The sequence below is a fragment of the Sciurus vulgaris genome (genome assembly GCF_902686455.1).
Source record: "Sciurus vulgaris genome assembly, chromosome: 7".
NCBI classification, from domain to species: Eukaryota; Metazoa; Chordata; class Mammalia; order Rodentia; family Sciuridae; genus Sciurus; species Sciurus vulgaris.
In genome coordinates this window covers 86,438,251-86,462,074 of record NC_136467.1, presented here as the reverse complement: position 1 = coordinate 86,462,074, position 23,824 = coordinate 86,438,251, and the positions used below count along the sequence as shown (strand labels likewise).

Genomic DNA, 23,824 nt, shown 5'->3' with positions numbered 1-23,824 from the left:
CTTGCTGCTTTTAGCGGTAGGAAACTGCCCTGTTTCTTTGACTAGAGGCAAACTCTTGTAAATAGTCCCTTTATCAAATTCTCATCAAATTATTCTAATTTGAGTGTGCCATCTGTTTCCTGCTAGGACCTGAACAATTTACTAGATGAGGGAATCAGTTTAGGTTATGTGAGGCGAATAAAATTATTCATGGGTTCTTTTCTCTGTCTGGTTTCCATAGGATGACAATAGTGGATCTGGGCTGAACTGAAGAACTTGGATTCTTCTAGAGCTATTCTTGGTACAAAGTGGTCACCAAAGGCTCATCAAACAAAACACAGAAGGAAGTGAAGATAGAAATGGCACCATACATAATGTGTCTGCTTCAGTAATGACTCACTTTATAAGGCCTACATTAAAAGGATTTCCATGAGACGCTCACACTTCCTAGCCTCTCTGTCAAAATAAGGATAAACTTAGAACCATAACATCGCCAACTGACCATCAGTGAACTGAATTGTTCCCACATCCAAGGATTGGTCTTCCTCTAGTAATCTGCTGATCAGTTTTTTGAGGTCTATGGTAGTGAGATGGATTTCTGATTGCTTATTCTCCTCCATGGTTCCATGATGGAGTCCTTCAGTTTCAATTTTGTTGGAATCAGAAGATAGGAGGTCACTTGTGGGTCTTTTTCCTTCTGTAGGATCTCTTTTAAAAATGGCCATAAGTTGCATCTCTGTGGAACTTGAACTGTGAACAGCAGAGGACACATTCCACTCAAAGTCATTGTTACATGCCTTCTAAAGAGAGTCACTATGTTGCTACAAATCTTCAGGACAGCTTCAACCTCTTTTCTGATAGGATCTTAAAGAACATTTCACATAAAGCGTTTTAGTATTTAGCAGATATTTGACATGGAAAAAAAGAATTGACATATTTTGGTTCTGAAATAGAATGTCAGAATGGGGGTTAAGTCCAGTTTGAAGAAGGAATACAATCTGAATCAATGATTTTTTTTAAATTTTTTTACATTAGGTCTTTTTGAAAAAGTGTTAATTGTCCAATGTTAATTGACCAATGTTTTTGGTGGTCTTAAAAAGTCATGATGTGCCAATCAGCAAGAGGATGAATTGTTCAATCTTCATTAAATACTCTCCTTTACGAAGGTCTATGAAATAATATAGTACAAAACACTGGGACAATAGGTTATGCATATTCTAATCAAGTCAAACTTTAGTTTTTAAGGCCATTTCTCTTCTACCTTTCTCATGGAGCATTTTTTAAATAAAAAATACTCTAAACGAAATAACCAGAGGAAGAAATAAAATAACAGAAAATGTGAGAAAATAGGAAGGAAAGTTGTATATTTTATACAATTAACTGTATTTATTATCATTTTTGTTATTCAATGCCTTTTGCACATAAAAATGAAACAAGATTCTCTATAGCTCTGTCCTCAAAAATCAGTTTTTACTTTTTGGTTCATGTCATAAATCTACACAGGGATGCAGGAGTGGTTTAAAAGCCACTGGAACTGATAATGTGTATTCTTGGCAGTTCTTCAGACCACACAATCAGTCAGAGTCTACAGTTCATTATTTCACTAGTCAATTAGAGGAGCCAGAGCTTCTTATTATTGAACTCTCCAAGGTATAGTGGGTCCTTTTTCTAGTTCAAACTGACCTTGGAACCAAGGAGCAAATTAGTTTCTTTGCTTTATCCAGGCTTAGTTTGGTTGCTTGTAATGTATGCACAACTTCCCATTACAAACAACCTTTAAGAAAGTTAACTTTAAGAAATAGTTAAATCATGGTTGCACCTTAGATATATGTTTTAATGTTTTTCTAATTGGACCTTGAGTTTTATAGAATCCTTTTCAACTGATCAGGTCCGTTTTTCCCTGACTCTCATTGTAATTTTTGACTGGAGTGGTTATTTTTTTCATTACTAGCTTATTTAGTTACTTCCATTTAAATAAGAAACCACTAAAAACTCATTGGCTTATCCCAGACATTAAATATAAATTATTAGTACATTGTCAACATACAAATTGTGGAGAAAACCATATTTCAAAAATAATAAATTCCAAATTACCCATTTCTTTCTTTCTTTGGTCTTCATTTCATCACATGCAATGGAAACATGCAAGGGAGAAAAAAGTTTTATGATATTTATCGAGTCATTCAATAAATTATTTCATATACAAAGTATTTCCTTGCATAGTTTCTTATGTTTGTCTAAAGTTTAGAAGGACACATACAAACACCATCAGAATTTGGAAGGAAATATTTATTGACAGCTATATCACTCTCAGAATGTAAACATCATTACGTGATATTTCTATTAGGATTTGAACTTTTGCTCAAAAATTTATATGTTTTTATGGTCTTACTCCTAAACTCATTTCCTCATATTGTTCCTTAAATAAGCTGCAAGTATATTCTATTGCTCTTACATTTTGGGTGGTGCTATTTCCAGGAAGTTCTTAAAAAGTATTTTATTTAAGGATTTCTCACCTCCCAAATGGCATTAAATGATTAGTTTATGCCTAAAGATAATTTATTTGATGTTCAACCCTAGACCTAGTGTTTTATTGGCTATATTTTGAGTTGCTTTGATCAGTAACCTTTGAGGGATTGATTTAATTCATCATGGGACTGCTTTCAAAGAAAACCACCACCTGTTTACTGAGTGGGTGGTGTATACCAAGAAGTTCATGTGCATTCTCACTTAATTTTTTCCACAGTGCAATCTCCACTTCACAGATACGGGAACAGGAAGTGAGAGGGAAAGTATCAGTTGAAAAGTGTAGAGGTAGGTTTCAAACTCTGGCTTGTCTGCCCTCACCTGTGCTCATTTTGCCACACCACTACCTGCTTCTTGCCTGAAAAGACCCTTTGGCTGCCACAACTGACCACTATATCTTAGATTTCTCTGGGTATATATGAATTTGCTTTAGAAGCTATATTCAGTTTTCAAAATTTCAAACAAGTTGCTTACTAAGACACCGCCCATGAGATGAGATTAGTGTTGTTGGTCTTCCTGCCTGAACTATGAATTCATCTAGCTTTCTTCCTCTGATGCAATATGACATGTTTTAGTCATGCTACTACTTGTCTTCTGTGGTTTCAGGGAGAATCTATGACTACTTAACTAGCCTGTTCTGTGGGGAAGGATTTCCTTCTCTACCAGTTAGATATTCACCCAGGACCAGCAATAGTTTGTGATCCATGAAACTCAGAAGAGAGGCCAGGCTTCCTGGGCAGACTCTACCCTGTTAATTAAAAAAAATTGCTTTATTCACATATCATTGCCTAAGTAAACCAGACATGTTTAAGACGCACAATTGGATACATTTGATACTATCCACTTGTAAACCATTACCACAATTGAGACAGGGAGCATATTCTTCATCCCAATGCTTTATCATGCCCCTTGGTAATCCTTCTCTTCCACCTCTCTCCAGTATTTCCAAACAACTTTTGATTTGTTTCCTGTCATCATAGATTAGTCTGCAATTTCTAGAATTTAATATAAATGGAATTATAATGTATTTTCACTTGCTTTCTTTCATTTAACCTCATTTTGAGATGAACCCTTGTCATTATGTCTTCCAATAGTTCATTCCTTTGTTGAAATGGAGTCTGTTGTAAGAATATGCAACTACTGTTGGTCAATTGCTCTGTTGATGAACATTTTGGTGTTTTAAGTTCTTGGTTATTACAAATAAAGCTGCTATGAACAATGGTGTACCTGTCTATCAAAGAGTGTACACTCCACGCTTCAGATAGAGCACTAATCTCCAGAATTTATAAAGAACTCAAAAAACTTTACACAAAGAATACTAATAGCCCAATCAATAAATGGGATAAGGAAATGGGCAGGCACTTCACAGAAGAAGATTTACAAGCAGTCAACAGATACATGAAAAATGTTCAACATCTCTAGTAATAAGAGAAATGCAAATCAAAACTACCCTAAGATTTCATCTCACCCCAATTAGAATGGCTATTACCAAGAATACAAGCAACAATAGGTGTTGACAAGGATGTGGAGAAAAAGATACATTCATACATTTCTGTGGGATGCAAATTGGTGCAGCCACTCTGAACAGCAGTGTGGAGATTCCTCAGAAAACTTGGAATGGAACAACCATTTGACCCAGCTATCCCACTCCTTGGCCTATACCCGAAGGACTTAAAATCAGCATACTACAATGACATGGCTACATCAATGTTTATAGCAGCTTAAATCACAATAGCTAGATTGTGAAAACAACCGAGATTCCCTTCAACAGATGAATGGATAAAGAAATTGTGGTATATATACACAATGGAATATTACTCAACCATTTATTTAGAGGAATAAAATTATGGCATTTGCAGGTAAATAGATGGAGTTGGAGAATATCATGTTAAGTGAGATAAGCAATCCCCAAAATCCAAAGACTGAATGTTTTCTCTGATAAGTGAACAATGATACATAATGTGGAGGGAGGGTGGGGGTAAGGGAAGAATGGAGGAAGGATGGATTGTGTAGAGGGAAATGAGGGGTGGGGAGGGGGTGAAGGGAAGGAAAGATAATGGAATGAGACAAACATCATTGCTCTATGTACAATTACACAAATGGTGTGACTCTACTTCGTGTATAACCAGAGAACTGAAAAGTTGTACCCCATTTGTGTACAATGAATCAAAAAAAAAGTGTGAACACTCCAACTATATGGAATGATTATGAATAGTTTCCTACATTTGCTGTAAGGGGTAAGACAATATTTTACCTTTTACTGTTACTTTTTTAACAGTAAAAATAATTAACAGTAAAGATAAATATAGTTTTACACATAAATACTACTGTCAAAGTGTTTAAACTGTGAAAATAATAATAAATGTCTTAATTTTCCAGTTGTGTTGACAGAATCAAATGATGTCACTGATACAAGAGTACTTGTGAAAATATAAATCAGCTTTTATACAAATGAGCTGAAGTAAAGGCAGCATAGGACTCAGAGGTGTGAGTCTTCTGTGGGGATCTATCCCTACAAGGAACCGATTTCCTTCATATTAAATTTTATTGCAATATATCGAGCATTCTCATTGATGACCAAAAGTTTGTCTTGCTAACAAGCATATCATTTATTGTATTCAGGCACCAGAATATTTTTCCTGGTGGGCTGAAGTTTTATGACGTAATTAACATCATTGGAAAATGTCATCAATCTTACTTATAAGCATCTTGGCATGAATAAACACTTACAGAGATAAACACCTGGGAAAGATTCTGCTTCCAGAGATATATATTTAAAATTTCACTTTGAAAAATTTCATCACCTAACATTTTTGTTCCTTACTGAAATAGGTTTTTTTTAGATTAGTTTTTTCATTTGCTAGAGGGAGGGATAATCAGCATTTAATCATTCATCAGGAGAACCATTTCCATCCTTTCTTTTGGCTTTAGATTAAAAATTTATTCTTTAACTGCAGTAGTTTATTCAGAAGGCCTTACCATCTATGCAAAATATTCTCCTATCACCTTTTATTTTTCTCTAATCCATCTGATTTCACATGGAATACTGCAGAGCAGCATCTTGAAATAAAGAAAAATGAGTTTGTTTTGGTAAATATCAAAAGTTTCATCTTTCATAGCTTTCACTTTTCAACATTTCCTTCTCCTGCAGTTATATGAATTAGGGAGCACAATAGGAGTGCAAGAAATCACCTGGAAGTGCTCCTAGTAGCTCTTCCTCACAGACATGGAAGCTCCTGGAGGAACTTCCGGTGGGGCTGCTCTCTCCCTTCTGCTTATGGAACGGTGTTATGCTCACACTAGGGCTAGTATTTGCCTTGCACGCATTGTTAAATAAAAAACCAAACCATCTTATGACCCTGCCTGTAGATGTCTGGAATAAAGAGAACTTAAAAAAAGATGTAAATGTTCTTGCTCAAACCCACACACCTGCATTGTGGTATTGGGATGGGGCTACTGGCCTGCTTTTGCCGAGGCAGTGGGAACATGATTGAACCCTGCTTTAGTGTAACACTATGTTATGATATCTTTTCTTTTATTTAAAAATTTAATAACTTTTGGTAATACAGTACTATGGTTCAGATATTAAACTAATACAAAAGGTACACTTTGGGAATTTTTGTTTGTACTCCTGACTCAGTCCACCCCATTCCTTCAACCCTTCTGCCCCCATTTTTCATCCAGTTCACATCTCTCTTAGGGGTAACACAATTTGTTAAATTGGTGATAATATATAACCTTTGATAGGAAACCATGCAATTTAGCGCCAAGGCAATTAATTGCTCCTTTTTTGGATCTGTATCTACTGAGGTATTTTCCCAAGAGGTTCATTAATAACATTGCCAAGGACAGCAGTTGAGTGCTCCGTGGAGGACAGTATTTCTGACTCCCGCCGGAAATAACACAACTCCTGTGCCAGTCTTGAAAAATCATGGGATTGAGGCAGGACGATCTATCTCCCATAGGCAGTCAGGATAAAGGCCTTGGAGAAGCACAGGAGGGAAGGGGGACATCATGACAATCTGAAAGGAGACATTGAGTCTGAAAGACATCCTGTGACCTGCCAAGGTTAATGGCAATGCCTTCTTCTGACCTAGAACACCTGCTTCTGTTCCTCACAGGTGCAAACACAACAGCCCTTCCTTAGTTACCCTTGCCCTTACCCCTAGCAACGATCTACCACAAGCAGACCCCCTACCCCAAATGCTTCCTCTTTCTAACAGATGTGACAAAAACCACCAGATGAGACTCATTCTAATTATGTCAAGAAGGGATTAAAATAGAGTTTAGAGAGCTTGGTTGGTCCACACTAGCATCCTTCACCTTACCAATCACCTGTGCTGGGCCATCAGATATGCCTTTAAAAACCCATAGATCACAGACGGCCACTGCTATCCCTCTCTAGGGGTCCCTCCCCCTCAGGAGTTCTGTTTTCTTTCTTTCTATTAAAATTAATCCTGTTACTTTAGTCTCACCCTTGTTCCCACTGATTTCATTCCTTGAATTTGCAAGACAAAGAACACAACTGTCTAGATCCGGTGTTACAGGATGTTCATGTTCTACTGAGATTCACAGTTCCTTTATCTGAAATGTATTCAGCCATGAGGACTTGGCAGAGCTAAACCATTGAGGGAAAAGTGACCTTATAATCTCCAAGACATCACTTTTAAAAGAGGACAGAGAGAAAGAAATTTAAAAATTGAGAAAAGTCTGATTTTCTTACTTACCTAAATTCTAACACGTGGATTTCTTTGAATCCTGGCAGTTTCTTAAATACCTTTTGCATCTGTAGAGAGAAAGACATTTGTGAAATAATCTTTGGTTCTATCAGGTCACATCTTACCTAACTGTAAAAGCCTAAATACTTGTGATGACTTGGGGGAAAAAAGGAAAATGGAAATTGAAACAATGAAAGAGGTCAAACTTTGTTCTCAGTTATTTCTAAAATCCAGAGGAAAGTATTTTGCTATTTATTTAAAAGCCATGATTGAGTAGTTCTGACCTGTTTTAATGGTTACTTTACATCAAATATAAAATAACTTTAATGTGGTATTCGAAGGAAACATTTTTGGCTACAGAATTTTCACTTACATAGAAATAATATGTTTTTTGACTGTATAACTGTAGCAAGTATAATATTTTCACTACAATATTATATGAATTGAATTAGATGACTTGGAAAATATCTATAATAATAAAGATGCTATTAAGTTCAAAATGGCTGCTGTACATGGCCTTGAGTTGTCATGAATATTCCAATATTTGTCACTAAGTAAATCTGCCAAATGGGGGTCATTCTCTTTCCCTAGATCTGCCTTTCTCCCTTGCCTCCCCACCTCAGTCAGGGTCAGAAAAGACAGAATTCCTGTACCCTCTCACATGCAGCTACCAACTCCTGTTAGTTTGAAGTTCACAATGTCTTTTGCTTCCACCACATTCTCCTTATTCTCATGGCTGGTTCTCCTGCCCTGTCACCTCTCTTGCACTCCTGAAATGGATTTCTGAGTGTGTGTGGGAAAAAAGGAGGAGAAATAGTTCTTCAAGTGCCATTTTTTCCCTAAGTTAATCATTCCATATCCATTACTCCTCATTAAAAATTCCGTGATGGGCTGTACTGTCTGTTGAGTAAGGTCCAATTCTTTAGAAAGGCACTTCAGAATTTCCTGAATCTTAGCCCCCAGCCCAACTGTCATACCATTCATACTTCTTGCCTTCATTATCCCTTGGCCAATATCATGTCCTTTAGTGACACTAAACTGACCCCCGCCCCTTCCCCCATACAACATGCACTTTTGTTTCTTTAGGCCCCTATGTTATGGGTTATTTTTCTTTGGCCCAAGATGCAGTATCCCCTGTTTTCTGCTCATTGACTATTTCCCCTGCCCATACCCATTTGCAAAGTCAGCTTGAACATTTTGTCTACTGAGAAGCTTTTGTAGAGTTCCAGAATTAGGTGAAGTTATTTCTTTTCTCTGCACTCTAGATCTTATTTCAGTGTGCCACACGAAGGCTTGTGAAACACATATCAGTTTCCTTCACTGAGATCATGCTCCTTAGCTGCATGGACTAAGACTTGCTTATCTTTATCTGCTTTGTTCTTAGTTTTTAGCAGATTGTCATTCACATAGTAGGGACTCAGGAAATATTGTTTGGAAGGAGTGCATCTCTTTATTCTCTAAACTTGTTGACATGTCACTGTGTAGTCACCAGATCTAAAATTATGCTGACTCTATATTACCTGTGTCAAGGACAAGAGCAGTGATGAACAGATAATCCCCAAATCATTCATATTGGACTTCGAACTGCATCATGGAATTTTTTCCCCCCAGAAGACTCATTTACCTTCTAATTAAATTTCTTGTATCAATATTAAAAAGTGTTTTCATTTCCTGCACATATAGGAACTGCAGTGATGGGTGATAAGAAGAGACTTGTGTAGGCCTCAGTTTTAAATACCAGTTCTATTTTTTTTTTTTTTTTTAGCTGCAAGACCTTGAATTTATTGCATAATCTCTGCATTTCATTTTCTTAGCTAGAATGGGATAATAATACTAATGCTACAAGGTTGCTGTAAGGAATAATTAACAGGTAACAGGTGCCTGGCTCACTCTGGCAAAGTTGGTGACGATGAATTGTTTATTTACCTGTGTTCTACCTCTCCTACTGAATTATTAGGGCCTTTGAGGGCCTAATTTTCTTTTACTTCTCCAGTGACTACACAGCATGGAAACTGGTAAAGGAAGAGACTGACTTTAGCCAGTTTTTTTTTTTTTTTAACTCAATGGGGGAGCACAGGATAAAGGTCACTAGAGAGGTCAGGGACAGATGATCTGGTACTAAGTTTCTGTGCCTCCACCCCTGCACTACCATGGGTTTAACAGAGAACCAGGAGGCTAGGCTCTGTAGAGCTGGTCTTTATTATGGAGCAGGAAAGGGCTACATGTACAGGCTTCAGATCTGCTTTGGACTCCTGTGATGAACAGCTTTGGGGCCACAGGGAATTTGTTGTGCTGCTCCAGTAACAGCACCAGGGACTGAAGGTTTAAATGTGAGCTGCAGTGTTTAGAGCAGGAGATTCAGAGATAGTTATACATATGAAAACAGTCAATCAAGCAAGGAACTGCCTCAGTAGAAGCAGATGCTGCATTGACAGCAGGGAATAGCACTGGGGAGAGCTGTCCTGCCCTCCAGGAGTGCTTCACAGCACTGGCTCTGGTGGAGAGGATTTATTGTTTGTGTCCATGCCCTCTTAGTGAACTTGTCTGCAATTGATTAAGAATCAGCTTTCTTAGGAGGGTGTACACAGTGTCTAGGGAGGAGATGACAAAAACCTTCAGTTAATTCTGCTAAGTAATCTTCTGGGGGAACTTCCAATCATGGAGCTCTAACCACTAAATTGCTAATTAAGTGCCCAGTTAACCTTATTAATAACACTAAAGGCACAGGGGTCTCCCTGAATCTGCTGGAATATGTGTTCACGGGCTGTAAGAAAAGCAACTCTGTTGACTTCTTGTGAATTGTTTGCATAGGAGAAAGCATTCAAACAACAGCTAAGTGATTCCTTTCGACATTTGTGTTACATTTCTCATTAGGTTTATTGTGGAAATTAAATTAAGGCAGAGCACTGTCCATTAATTCCTGATGGGCCTGCGTGGCTGTGCTATTGTAGCTTTGGATTGTGGTGGGCTGACTGGTTGTCCGACAGCAGGCCTTGAGGTGGTCTTGCCCAGGAACCTGGGAGGAGAACAAATGCTGTAAGCAGAGGCTCCATCTCAGAGAAACCCGACTTTCAAAGGGAATCAGCAGGAATAAGGTGATGGGTCTCTGAGTTAAGACTGGCTAAGACATTCTCTTCTGTGTCTGGTAAGTTTTTTAGAGGCTACAAGGAGCATGCTCATTTGAGGATGATGCAACAATAGTCCTTTCGCTGACAACGTTTATTTGGGAAAAAAAAAGGAAGTTGTAGTATAGTGGTTAAGAGCAAGGGTTCTAGTGCTGCACTGTCTGGACTAAATCTTATCATTGCCAGATAATAGATGTGTCATCTTTGGGGGATATTAATTAGTTTTCTTGTGCCTCAGTTTTCTCACTTATAAAAAAAGGAAAATAGAGTTTTCAAGATGGCGGCCTAGAGGGTGGCTGCATTACGTGTTGCTCCAGAACTCAGGATTCAAGAGAGGAGATATTGAGACGCTTGGGACCAACTCAAAGTAGCCGGGTAACTCTCACCCCCTGGGGGGGCATCCCGGATGGGACGGGGGTCCCGGAACGCAGGAAACTTTGTGAAGTAGAACTGCCGGCGAGACGCCCCTCCCCCCGCTGGAGCGCCATAGAGGAGGCAGCTCGGCACAGCGCTGGGACTCGGAGCAGCCACTGGGGCTCCGGCGGCTGCCCGGGGGAGGAGTGGCGGGGAGAACTGTGTGGACTCAGGACACCGGGGCCTGCCCTGAGGAGGAGGAGAGGAGCGTGGCCACTTGGATTCGGAGAGACTGCGCCAGAGCTGCAGGCGGTTGCCAGAGGAGAAGCCGCGCGGCGAGCTGTTTGGAATCAGAACGACGCTTCTGAACACCGGGGCCTGCCCTGAGGACAAGGAGGAAGAGGAGCGGCCGCTTGGATTCGGGTGACTATACGGGAACTACAGGCGGTTGCCAGAGAAGGGGCTGCGTGGCGAGCTGTTTGGACTCTGACCACTTCTGAACCCCGGGGCCTGCCCGGAGGAGTAGGAGAAGGAGGAGAAGGAGCGCGGCGGGTCCTTTGGACTCGCAGTGACTGCATTAGCGCTCCAGGCGGCTGCTCAGAGGAGAAGGCGAGTGGTGAGTTGTTTGGTCTTAAAGTGACAGCTCCTGAACACAGGGGGGCTGCCTGGAGGAGAAGCGTGGTGGGACGCTTGGTCTTGAGGGACCACACCAGAGCTCCGGGCGGTTGCCCAGAGGACCCGTGCAGCGGGTCACGTGGATTCAGAGCCACTCAGAGGGACTGCTCCTGAACACCCGGGGGGTTATCTGGAGAAGGAGGAGGAACGGGCAGGGTCACTTCGACTCGGAGTGATTGATTGCCCCGGGCTACGGGTGGTTGGTGGGAGGAGGAGGCACGAAGTGAGTTTCTTGGACTCCTAGTGACCGCACCAGCATACTGGGCGGCTGTCTGGAGGAAGAGGCCTGTGGCGGGTCTCTGGGACTCAGAGCGATTGTTCGGGGCCACAGGTGGCTGCTCAGAGGAGGGGCCACGCAGCCAGGCGATTAGGTGCAGAACAGGGTCCCAGGATCTAGGAGGCTTCTGGGTGGAAGAGCCGCACAGAGACAGGCTTAGGGCGGAGCGAAGGTTCCAGGCCTATGGGCAAATTCTCTGAGGAGGGGCAGCCTAAGGAGATTCATCTGCGAAGGGTGAGGCTCCCAGGCCCAGGAGGTAGGGCCGGGCCCCTGGAAACTTTGCAGAGGAAGGCAGCCCAGCCCAGGCAGTAGCTGTAAATTGAGGGGAACCTCTAGGAGGAAACTGACCAGCGAGACCTCCCCACCGGGTGAGTCTTCCCTGCTGGGTGAGGTTTCCCACAAGGACGGTAAAACCAGAGACTCAGGCCCAAACAGGCCTTGCCTCAGCCCACAGCCTAGGTCCCCTTTGGATGACCATTGGTCAACAAGTGGAGGCACCTCTGCCCACTAGCAGGGAATATACCCCACCTGAAGGCCACCACTCCTAGAGAGGCAGCTTCCTTGTGGAGCACCGCATTATCAACCTCCTCCAAGACTTCAGCCTACTGAAGGCTAAGAGGGGATATATATAGAAATCTTCAGGGTCATTGTAAATCAACAGAGGAAATCTGCAATATCTCAGCGGTCCACTGATATCTGAACAACATGAGAAAACAAGGAAAGAAAATGCTGCAAACAAATCTAGATGTTACATCAATAAAACCCAATGACAGCATGGCAGAAGAAATGACAGAAAAGGAGTTCAGAATGTACATAATTAAAATGATCAGAGAAGCAAACGAGGAGATGAAAGAGCAAATGCAAGCATTGAATGATGAGATGAAAGAGCAAATGCAAGCATTGATTGACCGCACCAATCGACAGTTAAAAGAGCAAATACAGGAAGCAAAAGATCATTTCAATAAAGAGTTAGAGATATTGAAAAAAAACCAAACAGAAATCCTTGACATGAAGGAAACAATAAACCAAATTAAGAACTCCATAGAAAGCATATCCAATAGGATAGAACACCTGGAAGACAGAACCTCAGACATTGAAGACAAAATATTTAACCTTGAAAACAAAGCTGAACAAACAGAGAAGATGGTAAGAAATCATGAACAGAATCTACAAGAACTATGGGATATCATGAAAAGGCCAAATTTTAGAATTATTGGGATTGAGGAAGGCCTAGAGAAACAAGCCAAAGGAATGAACAACCTATTCAATGAAATAATATCAGAAAATTTCCCAAATCTGAAGAATGAAATGGAAAATCAAGTTCAAGAGGCTTACAGGACTCCAAATACACAAAATTACAACAGACCCACACCAAGGCACATTATAATGAAAATACCTAACATACAAAATAAAGACAGAATTTTAAAGGCTGTGAGAGAAAAGAACCAAATTACATTCAGGGGGAAACCAATACGCATATCAGCAGATTTTTCAATCCAGACCCTAAAAGCTAGAAGGTCCTGGAACAACATTTTTCAAGCCCTGAAAGAAAATGGATGCCAACCAAAAATCTTATACCCAGCAAAACTTACCTTCAAATTTGACGATGAAATAAAATCCTTCCATGATAAACAAAAGCTAAAAGAATTTACAAAAAGAAAGCCAGCATTACAGAACATTCTCAACAAAATATTCCATGAGGAAGAGATGAAAAACAAAGAAGCAAATCAGCAAAGGGAGGAATTATCCTAAAGGAATTGTCAAATAAAGGAGGAAACAAGTTGTGTCAAACAAATAAATAAACAAAATTTTAAAAATGAACCAAATGACCGGGAAACCAAATCATTTCTCTATAATAACCCTGAATGTTAATGGCCTGAATTCATCAATCAAAAGACATAGACTGGCAGACTGGATTAAAAAGAAAGATCCAACAATATGTTGCCTGCAAGAGACTCACCTCATAGAAAAAGATACCCATAGATTAAAGGTGAAAGGATGGGGAAAAACATACCATGCACATGGACTCAGCAAAAAAGCTGGAGTATCCATCCTCATTTCCGATAATGTGGACTTCAAGCCAAAGTTAGTCAGAAGGGATAAAGAAGGTCATTTCATACTGCTTAAGGGAAGCATAAATCAGCAAGATATAACAATCATAAACATCTATGCCCCAAACAGTGGCTCATCCATGTATGTCAAACAAATCCTTCTCAATTTCAGAAACCAAATAGACCTTAACACAATAATACTAGGTGATTTTAACACGCCTCTCTCACCACTGGACAGATCTTCCAGACAAAAATTGAACAAAGAAACCATAGATCTCAATAACACAATCAATAATTTAGACTTAACGGACATTTATAGAATATACCATCCAACCAAGAGCGAATACACTTTCTTCTCAGCAGCACATGGATCCTTCTCTAAAATAGACCATGTTTTATGCCACAAAGCTACTGTTAGCAAATACAAGAAGATAGAGATACTACCTTGTACTCTATCAGATCATAATGGATTGAAATTAGAAATAAATGACAGAATAAACAACAGAAACTTCTCCAATACCTGGAGATTAAATAATATGCTATTATATGATGAATGGATAACAGAAGACATCAGGAGGGAAATAAAAAAAATTTAGAAGTAAACGAGAACAAAGACACATCATATCAAAATCTCTGGAACACTATGAAAGCAGTACTTAGAGGAAGATTTATTTCATGGGGCGCATTTAATAAAAGAAGTAAAACTCAACAAATAAACAACCTAACACTACAGCTCAAAGCCTTAGAAAAAGAAGAACAGAACAGCACCAAAAGTAGTAGAAGACAGGAAATAGTTAAACTCAGAGCTGAAATCAATGAAATTGAAACAAAAGAAACAATACAAAAAATTGACAAAATAAATAGTTGGTTCTTCGAAAAAATAAACAAAATTGATAAACCTTTAGCCACACTAACAAAGAGAAGATGAGAGAAAACCCAAATCACTAAAATTCGGAATGAACAAGGAAATATCACAACAGACAGGATGGAAATACAAAACATAATTAGAAGCTATTTTGAAAATGTATACTCCAACAAAATAGAAAATTTCGAAGACATCAACAGGTTTCTAGAGACATATGAATTGCCTAAACTGAATGAGGAGGACATAAACAATTTAAATAGACCAATTTCAAGTACTGAAATAGAAGAAGTCATCAAAAGCCTACCAACAAAGAAAAGTCCGGGACCAGATGGGTTCTCAGCCGAGTTCTACAAAACCTTTAAGGAAGAGCTCATTCCAATACTTCTCAAAGTATTCCATAAAATAGAAGAGGAGGGAACCCTCCCAAACTCATTCTATGAAGCCAATATCACACTGATACCTAAACCAGACAGAGACTCATCAAGGAAAGAAAATTTCAGACCAATATCCTTAATGAACATCGATGCAAAAATTCTCAACAAAATTTTAGCAAATCGCATACAAAAACATATTAAAAAGATAGTGCACCATGATCAAGTGGGTTTCATCCCAGAGATGCAAGGTTGGTTCAACATCAGGAAATCAATAAACGTAATTCACCATATTAATAGACTTAAAGTCAAGAATCACATGATTATTTCAATAGATGCAGAAAAAGCATTTGATAAAATACAGCACCCCTTCATGCTCAAAACACTAGAAAAAATAGGGATAGTGGGAACATTCCTTAATATTGTAAAGGCCATTTATGCTAAGCCCATGGCTAATATCATTCTAAATGGTGAAAAACTGAAAGCATTCCCCCTAAAAACTGGAACAAGGCAGGGATGCCCTCTTTCACCACTTCTATTCAACATCGTTCTTGAGACTCTGGCCAGAGCAATTAGACAAACCAAAGAAATTAAATGGATACGAATTGGAAAAGAAGAACTCAAACTATCCCTGTTCGCTGATGACATGATTATATATTTAGAGGAACCTGGAAATTCCACCAGAAAACTCTTAGAACTCATAAGTGATTTCAGTAAAGTAGCAGGTTACAAGATCAATGCCCATAAATCCAACGCATTTTTATACATAAGTGATGAATCTTCAGAAAGAGAAATTAGGAAAACTACCCCATTCACAATAGCCTCGAAAAAAATAAAATACTTGGGAATCAATCTCACAAAAGAGGTGAAAGACCTCTATAATGAGAACTACAGAACACTAAAGAAAGAAATTAAAGAACACCTTAGAAGATGGAAAGATCTTCCATGTTCTTGGATAGGAAGAATTAATATTGTCAAAATGGCCATACTACCTAAAGTGCTATACAAATTCAATGCAATTCCAATTAAAATCCCAATGACGTACCTTACAGAAATAGAGCAGGCAATTATGAAATTCATCTGGAAGAATAAGAAACCCAGAATAGCTAAAGCAATCCTTAGCAGGAAGAGTGAAACAGGGGGTATTGCAATACCAGATCTTCAACTCTACTACAAAGCAATAGTAACAAAAACGGCATGGTATTGGTACCAAAATAGAAAGGTAGATCAATGGTACAGAATAGAGGACACGGCCACAAACCCAAATAAATACAATTTTCTCATACTAGACAAAGGGGCCAAAAATATGCAATGGAGAAAAGATAGCCTCTTCAACAAATGGTGCTGGGAGAATTGGAAATCCATATGCAACAGAATGAAACTAAACCCATATCTCTCACCATGCATGAAACTAAACTCAAAATGGATTAAGGACCTCGGAATCAGACCAGAGACCCTGCAGATTATAGAAGAAAAAGTAGGTCCAAATCTTCACCTTGTTGGTCTAGGACCAGACTTCCTTAACAGGACTCCCATAGCACAAGAAATAAAAGCTAGAATCAACCACTGGGATAGATTCAAACTAAAAAGCTTTCTCTCAGCAAAGGAAACTATTAGCAATGCGAAGAAAGAGCCTACAGAGTGGGAGAATATCTTTGCCAATCATACTTCAGATAGAGCACTAATCTCCAGAATCTATAAAGAACTCAAAAAACTCTACTCCAAGAATTCAAACAGTCCAGTCAACAAATGGGCTAAGGAAATGAATAGACACTTCACAGAAGAAGATCTACAAGCAATCAACAAACATATGGAAAAATGTTCAACATCTCTAGTAATAAGAGAAATGCAAATCAAAACCACCCTAAGATTCCATCTCACCCCAATTAGAATGGCGATTATCAAGAATACGAGCAACAACAGGTGTTGGCGAGGATGTGGGGAGAAAGGTACACTCATACACTGCTGGTGGGGCTGCAAATTAGTGCAGCCACCATGGAAAGCAGTGTGGAGATTCCTTAGAAAACTTGGAATGGAACCACCATTTGACCCAGCTATCCCACTCCTTGGCCTATACCCAAAGGACTTAAAATCTGCATTCTACAGAAATACAGCCACATCAATGTTCATAGCTGCTCAATTCACAATAGCCAGACTGTGAAACCAACCTAGATGCCCTTCAATTGATGAGTGGATAAAGAAACTGTGGTATATATATACTATGGAATATTACTCAGCCATAAAGAATGATAAAATTATGACATTTGCAGGCAAATGGATGAAATTGGAGAATATCATGCTAAGTGAGATAAGCCAATCTCAAAAAGCCAAAGGACGAATGATATCGCTAATAAGTGGAGGTTGACACATAATGGGGGGGAGGGAAGGGTTAGAGTTAGGGTTAGGGAGGGGGGCAAGTATGGAGGAAGGAACTACTGTATAGAGGGTAAAGAGGGGTGGGAGGGGTGGGGGGAAGGGAAAAAAATAACAGAATGAATCAAACAACATTGCTCTATGTAAATTTATGATTACACAAATGGTATGCCTTTACGCCATGTACAAACAGAGAAACAACATGTATCCCATTTGTTTACAATAAAAAAAAAAAAAAAAGGAAAATAATATTACTTCTGGGATTATGTGAAAAATTAAATGAGTTGGTACATGTAAAGCATTAAGAAGAGTGTTCACTATTATTTCTTTTCATAGCAGTTAAAAAGCTAGACTTAGAAAGGGACTTTGAGGTTGTCATTAATTTCTGAGACTGGGGAAAGCATGATCCCCAAAAGTTCACTGCTAATTCTTGGCACAAATGGGAATTGAAACTTGGATTTTAAAAGCATCTCAATGTATTTGTGTTACTTTCCATTTAGGTTCATAGAAAACACCAGGTCAGTGAAGTGTCTATGACTAATTATCTAACTTTGAAGATACTCTGACTATATTAAAGATTTGCCAAAAAGAATACTTCAAGGAACAAGCAGAAAAGTTAACAAACTTTAAAAAACTCATTCTGTCTAATAATCCCTGTCTTAGTACTTGTGTGGTTCCTAAGCACACTAAGCTGAATCTTTCTCTTTGAAGTTTATAGAAATGATGCTTTATATTTTATTGACTGAATGCTGATGCAGGGCAGGGTTAGAGGTTAAGAATATTCCACTTCTGCATCTCTTCTCTGGGTGAGAAGAGATGAGTATTGAATTCTCCAAATATGAGAAGCAGGTGCTCTTTTGTTCCCTGGTCATGTGGAATAAGATTCGTGCACATGCAGGCTATCCATAAATGTGGTTCATGGTTAGGTAATCTCATGGTGCTTCTATTTTTCAGCTGTATTTGTACCAATTACTGTCCCAAGCTCTGCATTAGGGGCTAAGCTTCAGAGATTAAACAATTTCTGTTCTTGAGGGGAAGGAAACTTATATGCTGGTGGTAGTGAGGGTGGTTTGTGAGGAGGGAGGAATAGAAAGCGCAAAGGCATAAACATTGAACAGCGATCTCAAGGCAGGGTGATCAGCAATGGGACTGCAGTGTACTAGGTTTTAGTAAACTTGGCAGACAGGCACTGAAACTAGTATGGGTGGAAGGAAGCCTCTATGACAGCATAACTAAAATGAGTCTTGGGGAAGAACATTCTGGACCAAAGAGGCAGCATATGTAAAAGCTAAAAGTGAGGAAAATTTGCAAATAGTTTGTATTTCTAGAAATTAGAGTGCAAATGGGAGGTATGAAAGAAACTGCTGTAAGATGAGGCTGAAAGGAAGGCAGGGGTCTTATCATAGCTTGTAGATGGTACACAGCAGAGTTGTTGGATTTGTCTTTCTGGGAATGAAACAGCATTTGAATTTAGTCAGAGACAGATACATGTGATAATGGTTGGAGGTGGAAAACATTTTGGGAAATTGCCTCAGTTTAGTAATTGATGACCTAGACAATATAATTGCCTTCTACTTATCACCCATGAAAAATGTCATGTCTTTAAATTCATCAAACTATAAAATGGAAATATTATGTAGAGACAAGGAATTATGTATTAGAATTCATATTTCAACCCACTATATTGTCTAGTTGGTGCCTATGTAGTCATTTTATTTTATATTCTTTAGAATTGTGATCCACATTCCTGATATATGATTGACACGTAAAGAACTGAACATATTTAATGTACATCTCAATGAGTTTTGAGATAACTATATACTCATGAAACTATCACCATAATGATCATTTAGACATATAGAATATCTGTGGGTGTAAGTTAAATGAGATTTAAAACCTACTAATATTTAAAGACAATCTGAAGGTAAATAACACTTAAGAATGGAAAAGCTAGAATGGACAGTTTGTGGACATTCTCGGACTTATTCTAGTGTTTCTCTTCTTTTCGATAGTTAAAAATGGATGCCTGGTCACAAGAAATTGTAACTACTATCCCAAAGGGTGTGTGTTTTGTTGGTTTCCATATTCTGAGCCACTGTTGGGATATGGTAGTGTGGCACTGTCCACTCACCTGCAGCTGTGACTTTCCTGCTAGCTCCTGGTAGTAGGGGGAGCGGGAGTCAGTGAGCTCTGCCTTGAACCTCTGGTTTGGCAGAGAGATGCTGAACTCCACCCTCTGCTCCAGCGGGCCCTCTGATACATTAATGAGTTCAGTTTCTTGTTCCTGAGTTAAAAAATAAGCACTTCTATTAATGTAAATCACAAGCAAATGCTATATCATATAACATATTGATATTGTATCTAGAGGCATATTATGCAAGCTCAAGTATTTTAGATTAAAAGTCTTAGTTACTAGAGGTAGTCTATGAATTTCTGTGAGAAATTAAATACCAAAGCTCCAATGAGTTAGCTGTTTAAAATCCTTGAGAACACTGTTATTCTACGACTGTGATCTTCATGAAAACATGTATATATCTATATACACATAACACCCCTAGTCATATATATATATATATGACTTCCACTTATCATACATGAAAAATGTTGTGTCTTCTTCACAGAAGAAATATGATAGGTCAATAAATGTATAAAAAGTGTTCAACGTTTCTAGCAATTAGAAAAATGAAAATTAAAACTTCACTAAGATTAAGCTCACTCGTCAGAATGGCAATTATCAAGGATACAACTAACAATACGTGTTGGTGAGGATATGGAGAAAAAGTTACACTCACACATTGCTGGTGGGACTGCAAATCAGTGCAACCATTGAAAGCAATATGTAGATTCCTCAGAAAACTTGGAATGGAACCACCATTTGACCCAGTAATCCCAATCCTTGGCATATACCCAAAGGACTTAAACTCAGTATGCTGTAGTGATGCAGTCACATCAATGTTTATAGCAACTCAGTTCACAATAACTAAGCTATGGAACCAACCTACATGCTCTTCAAGAGATGAATGGATAAAAAAAAATGATATATATAGATACACAATGGAATATTGCTCAGCCATAAATAAGAATGAAATTATGGCATTTGCCAGAAAATGGAGAGAACTAGAGACTATCATACTAAGTGAAATAAGTGAATTCTAAAAAACAAAAGGCCTAATGTTCTCTCTGATATGCAGATGCTGACTCACAATAAGTAGGGGATAGGGCAGGAAGAATGGAAGTTCACTGGATTAGACAAAGGAGAATGAAGGGTGGAGAGGGGGAATGGGAATAAGGAAGACAGTAGAATGGATCAGACATAACTTTCCTATGTTCATATATGAATACATGATCTACAATCCACATCATATCATGTACAACCACAAAAATGGGAGGTTATACTCCATGTATATATAATATGTCAAAATACATTCTACTGTCATGTAAAACTAAAAAGAACAACTAAAAAATTTAAAATGTAGTGTCTTTAGATTGATCAACTGTCAAATTGGAGATCTTATATAGACAAAGTATAATGAATAAAAAATTTGTATTTCAACCCAGCATATTCTCTAGTGGAGCTTAAGTAGTCATTTCACATATACATGGATGGTGCTTCACTAGGATTGTACCACATTGTTGTATGACTTATCAATACTGTTTACAGATGCTGAGGTATTAGTTCATATAGTCATTTTTAGAGAAGAATCTAGATTTAATTAGAACATCTGTGCTCAAGCTTCACATTGAAAATAGAAAGTACTATTAAGTCAGAAGAGGGTTTGAAATTTCTCTCAGAAGGAATGACATATTTGGGCCAACTTTGGAGGCATGTGACTGAAAATGGAAACACTGTTCTGAAGATGGGAATTTGATCTTGATCATAAAGGACCAGGGGTAATCCTTCTTACCTGTTGGCCTGGAAACGAGCAGGGGTATCTCACTGCACTGAATGCACATGAGCCCCAGGACACAGAGTAAGCCTGCGCTGGGTTTCAAACTTGGGGTTTGGCAGATTTTCAGCCCTGGGCACTCAGATGACACTGACATCTATACAACTTTTTCAAAAAAGTAAGAAATATGTCTGTAGAAAATTGAATGAATTTCTAGTCTAATAAAATTAGAGTTAAGGGAGCTGAAAGAAGAAACAACCACGAACGACAGAGATCAGCCAGGTGGTGGCAGACATGTTCTCATTTCTGGCTACAAGCTCTCTTCTATGGGATGGACAACTGCATTACTTCTAACTGTAGTGGGGACACATAAAGGATGTGGGTTCACCTTTAATTAGCTAAAGACATTTGTTTGAAAGAATTTTATTCATTCATTAAAAATACCCATTGAATATCTGTGTAGCACAGTGCCAGGATTTATGGGACAGAAAAGGATGGCATCTGGTATTATTCTCTAAAAGTTTAACAAGTTATTAGGCACATTTGAAAATTACATGAAACAAATACATTTAAAAAAAGTATTACTGAGAAGTTCCTTTCAGCCACTTAAAGTTTTCATTGTCTTTACTGTTTAAAAAATTATTTTTCATTAACAAATGGTAGTTGTATATATTTATGGGGTCCAATGTGGTGTTTTGATATATATTTACAATTTGGAATGATTACATCAGGCTTATTCAAGAAGTCCATCATTTCAAATACTCATAACTTTTTCTGTGGCAGGAACATTCAAATCTACTCTTTCAGCAATTTTGAAATATGCAATGCAATATTATTGATTAAAGTCAGCACTCTTTGCAACAGATCACTAAATTTTCCTCATGTCTAAAACTTTGTACTCTTTGATGAACATTTCTCTTTCCTCATACACCCATCCTTCCCCAGATTCTGTGCTGTTTATAATACGCATATATAAAAATGGGTTAAATTTTCATCCCTCTCCCTCAGCACCTTCAGAAACTCCCTATTATCTATGGGTTAAAACTCACACTCTTTTTCTAGTATTTAAGGCTCTCCATAGTCTTATTCCAGTCCATTTGAACAAGCTGTTTCACTTCTGTAGTACAACAACCTGATTTCCCAGAAAGCACATTATTATAGTCTCTTCACTGAGACCCTCCTCACTCCTCCCCATCTCCAGCAATAACACACACACACACACACACACACACACACATCCTATGCCTCCCCTACATCCACACATACTTTTTTGTTTCTTACCAATAATTCATGACATGTCTAAAATAATATTTCCTCTGACCACCTAGGGTCTAGAAATCTTTGCCCCCTCTGCACTCCTGTAGCATTGACTAATATCTGAGCTTCTCAGTTGGAACTCATCATCTACTCTCCTGGAGTCTTTTTATGTCCAAACCTTGTTGCCCTACATGATTCTCATATGCCACTGAATCTCCCAAACCAAAAAAACACAGGGACAATTTATGCACAAAACTCAGCGAATGTACATGACTAAGGATGGCATCTTCCTGCAACCTGTCCTGATTTAATCATTTGGTCCTGGTCTCTACACCTGCCATCTTCAATCAAAGCTTTTAGATTATTTTGTTATACTTAATGGCATTATAACTTCATGAATATAGGGGCTGTATCTTGCTCATCTTGGGATCTTTGGTGCATAGTCCAAAGCCTGGCTCTGCAGATTCTAGAAAATGTTTGCCGAGTGAAGAAATAGGTGATAGATATATAATAAAGAGAAGAGGCTGAAGAGACAAATATCAAATGAAATATTTGGGAGATATTTACATAGAGAGAGGGACCTATATTAGATTTTTGAAGTCATATGAGAAAAAAGAAGATCAACTAGTCATCTTAGAAATTTTATAGTAAATATATTTGGAAATATAGCCAGTTATTTTTTCCAACAGTACTTTCCCTGTTGATGAAGCGGGATTTTTCAGAGAAAAACAATGTTTTTGTTTGTTCACAGCATAGTTCAACCAAACCTGTAGACTTCTGGCCTAAAGGACAGATAGAATGGCCAACAGGATTCTGATTTCTCACACAGAGCTGGAGAGACTGAATGTTCTGCCCTTGTCCTGTGGCTGATCTGTGCTTTATAAGTATGGCATGAAAGGGTAGATGTCTCCCAGGCCACAGAGACAGGTGTGGTTGCTCTGGCAGTGTAGCAAGAATGTGGAGCCAGGTTCTGTTTTTTGTTCCTTGTGTTTCTGTCCTGTTAATTGTCTGCTGCCCACCTTATGCTCCCTCACCTACCACTCATTGATAATGAGAACTGTGATTCCCTGCCCTAACACTGGTATCTAGGCTCCAAGCGTTTTGGAGAGCTTGAACATTTCCCTGTTTTCACAATCAGCATTAAATTCTGTAACATTCCTCTCACTGGCATACCTCTTCACTCACAGTACACCAGGCTCCTCTTCCTGAGAACAATGTTTCTATTTTTTCTCAGTCTGATGTGAAGGGTTCTGGTCATTTTGTTATTTATCTAACCTATCCATGGTGGACATGACTTCTTGTTTGCAGGGGGTCATCTAGTGGAGAAGGTGCTTCATCATTGATTCACTCTTTCTAATGCCTGCTG

The 23,824-nt window shown here is 38.7% G+C and overlaps 1 protein-coding gene across 1 annotated transcript in view; it reads right to left on the bottom strand.

Annotated features, from left to right (window-relative positions):
* Nucleotides 1–23,824, bottom strand: part of IMPG1 (interphotoreceptor matrix proteoglycan 1) — a 155,773-nt gene that overhangs the window by 95,501 nt on the left and 36,448 nt on the right. Inside the window, exons 7-10 of the mRNA XM_079147372.1 lie at nt 19,446–19,598; nt 7,233–7,291; nt 2,074–2,094; nt 482–729 (exon numbers count right to left, since the gene is read on the bottom strand). Coding sequence (XP_079003498.1) covers nt 482–729; nt 2,074–2,094; nt 7,233–7,291; nt 19,446–19,598 — 481 coding nt within the window. The remainder of the gene's footprint in view (nt 1–481; nt 730–2,073; nt 2,095–7,232; nt 7,292–19,445; nt 19,599–23,824) is intronic.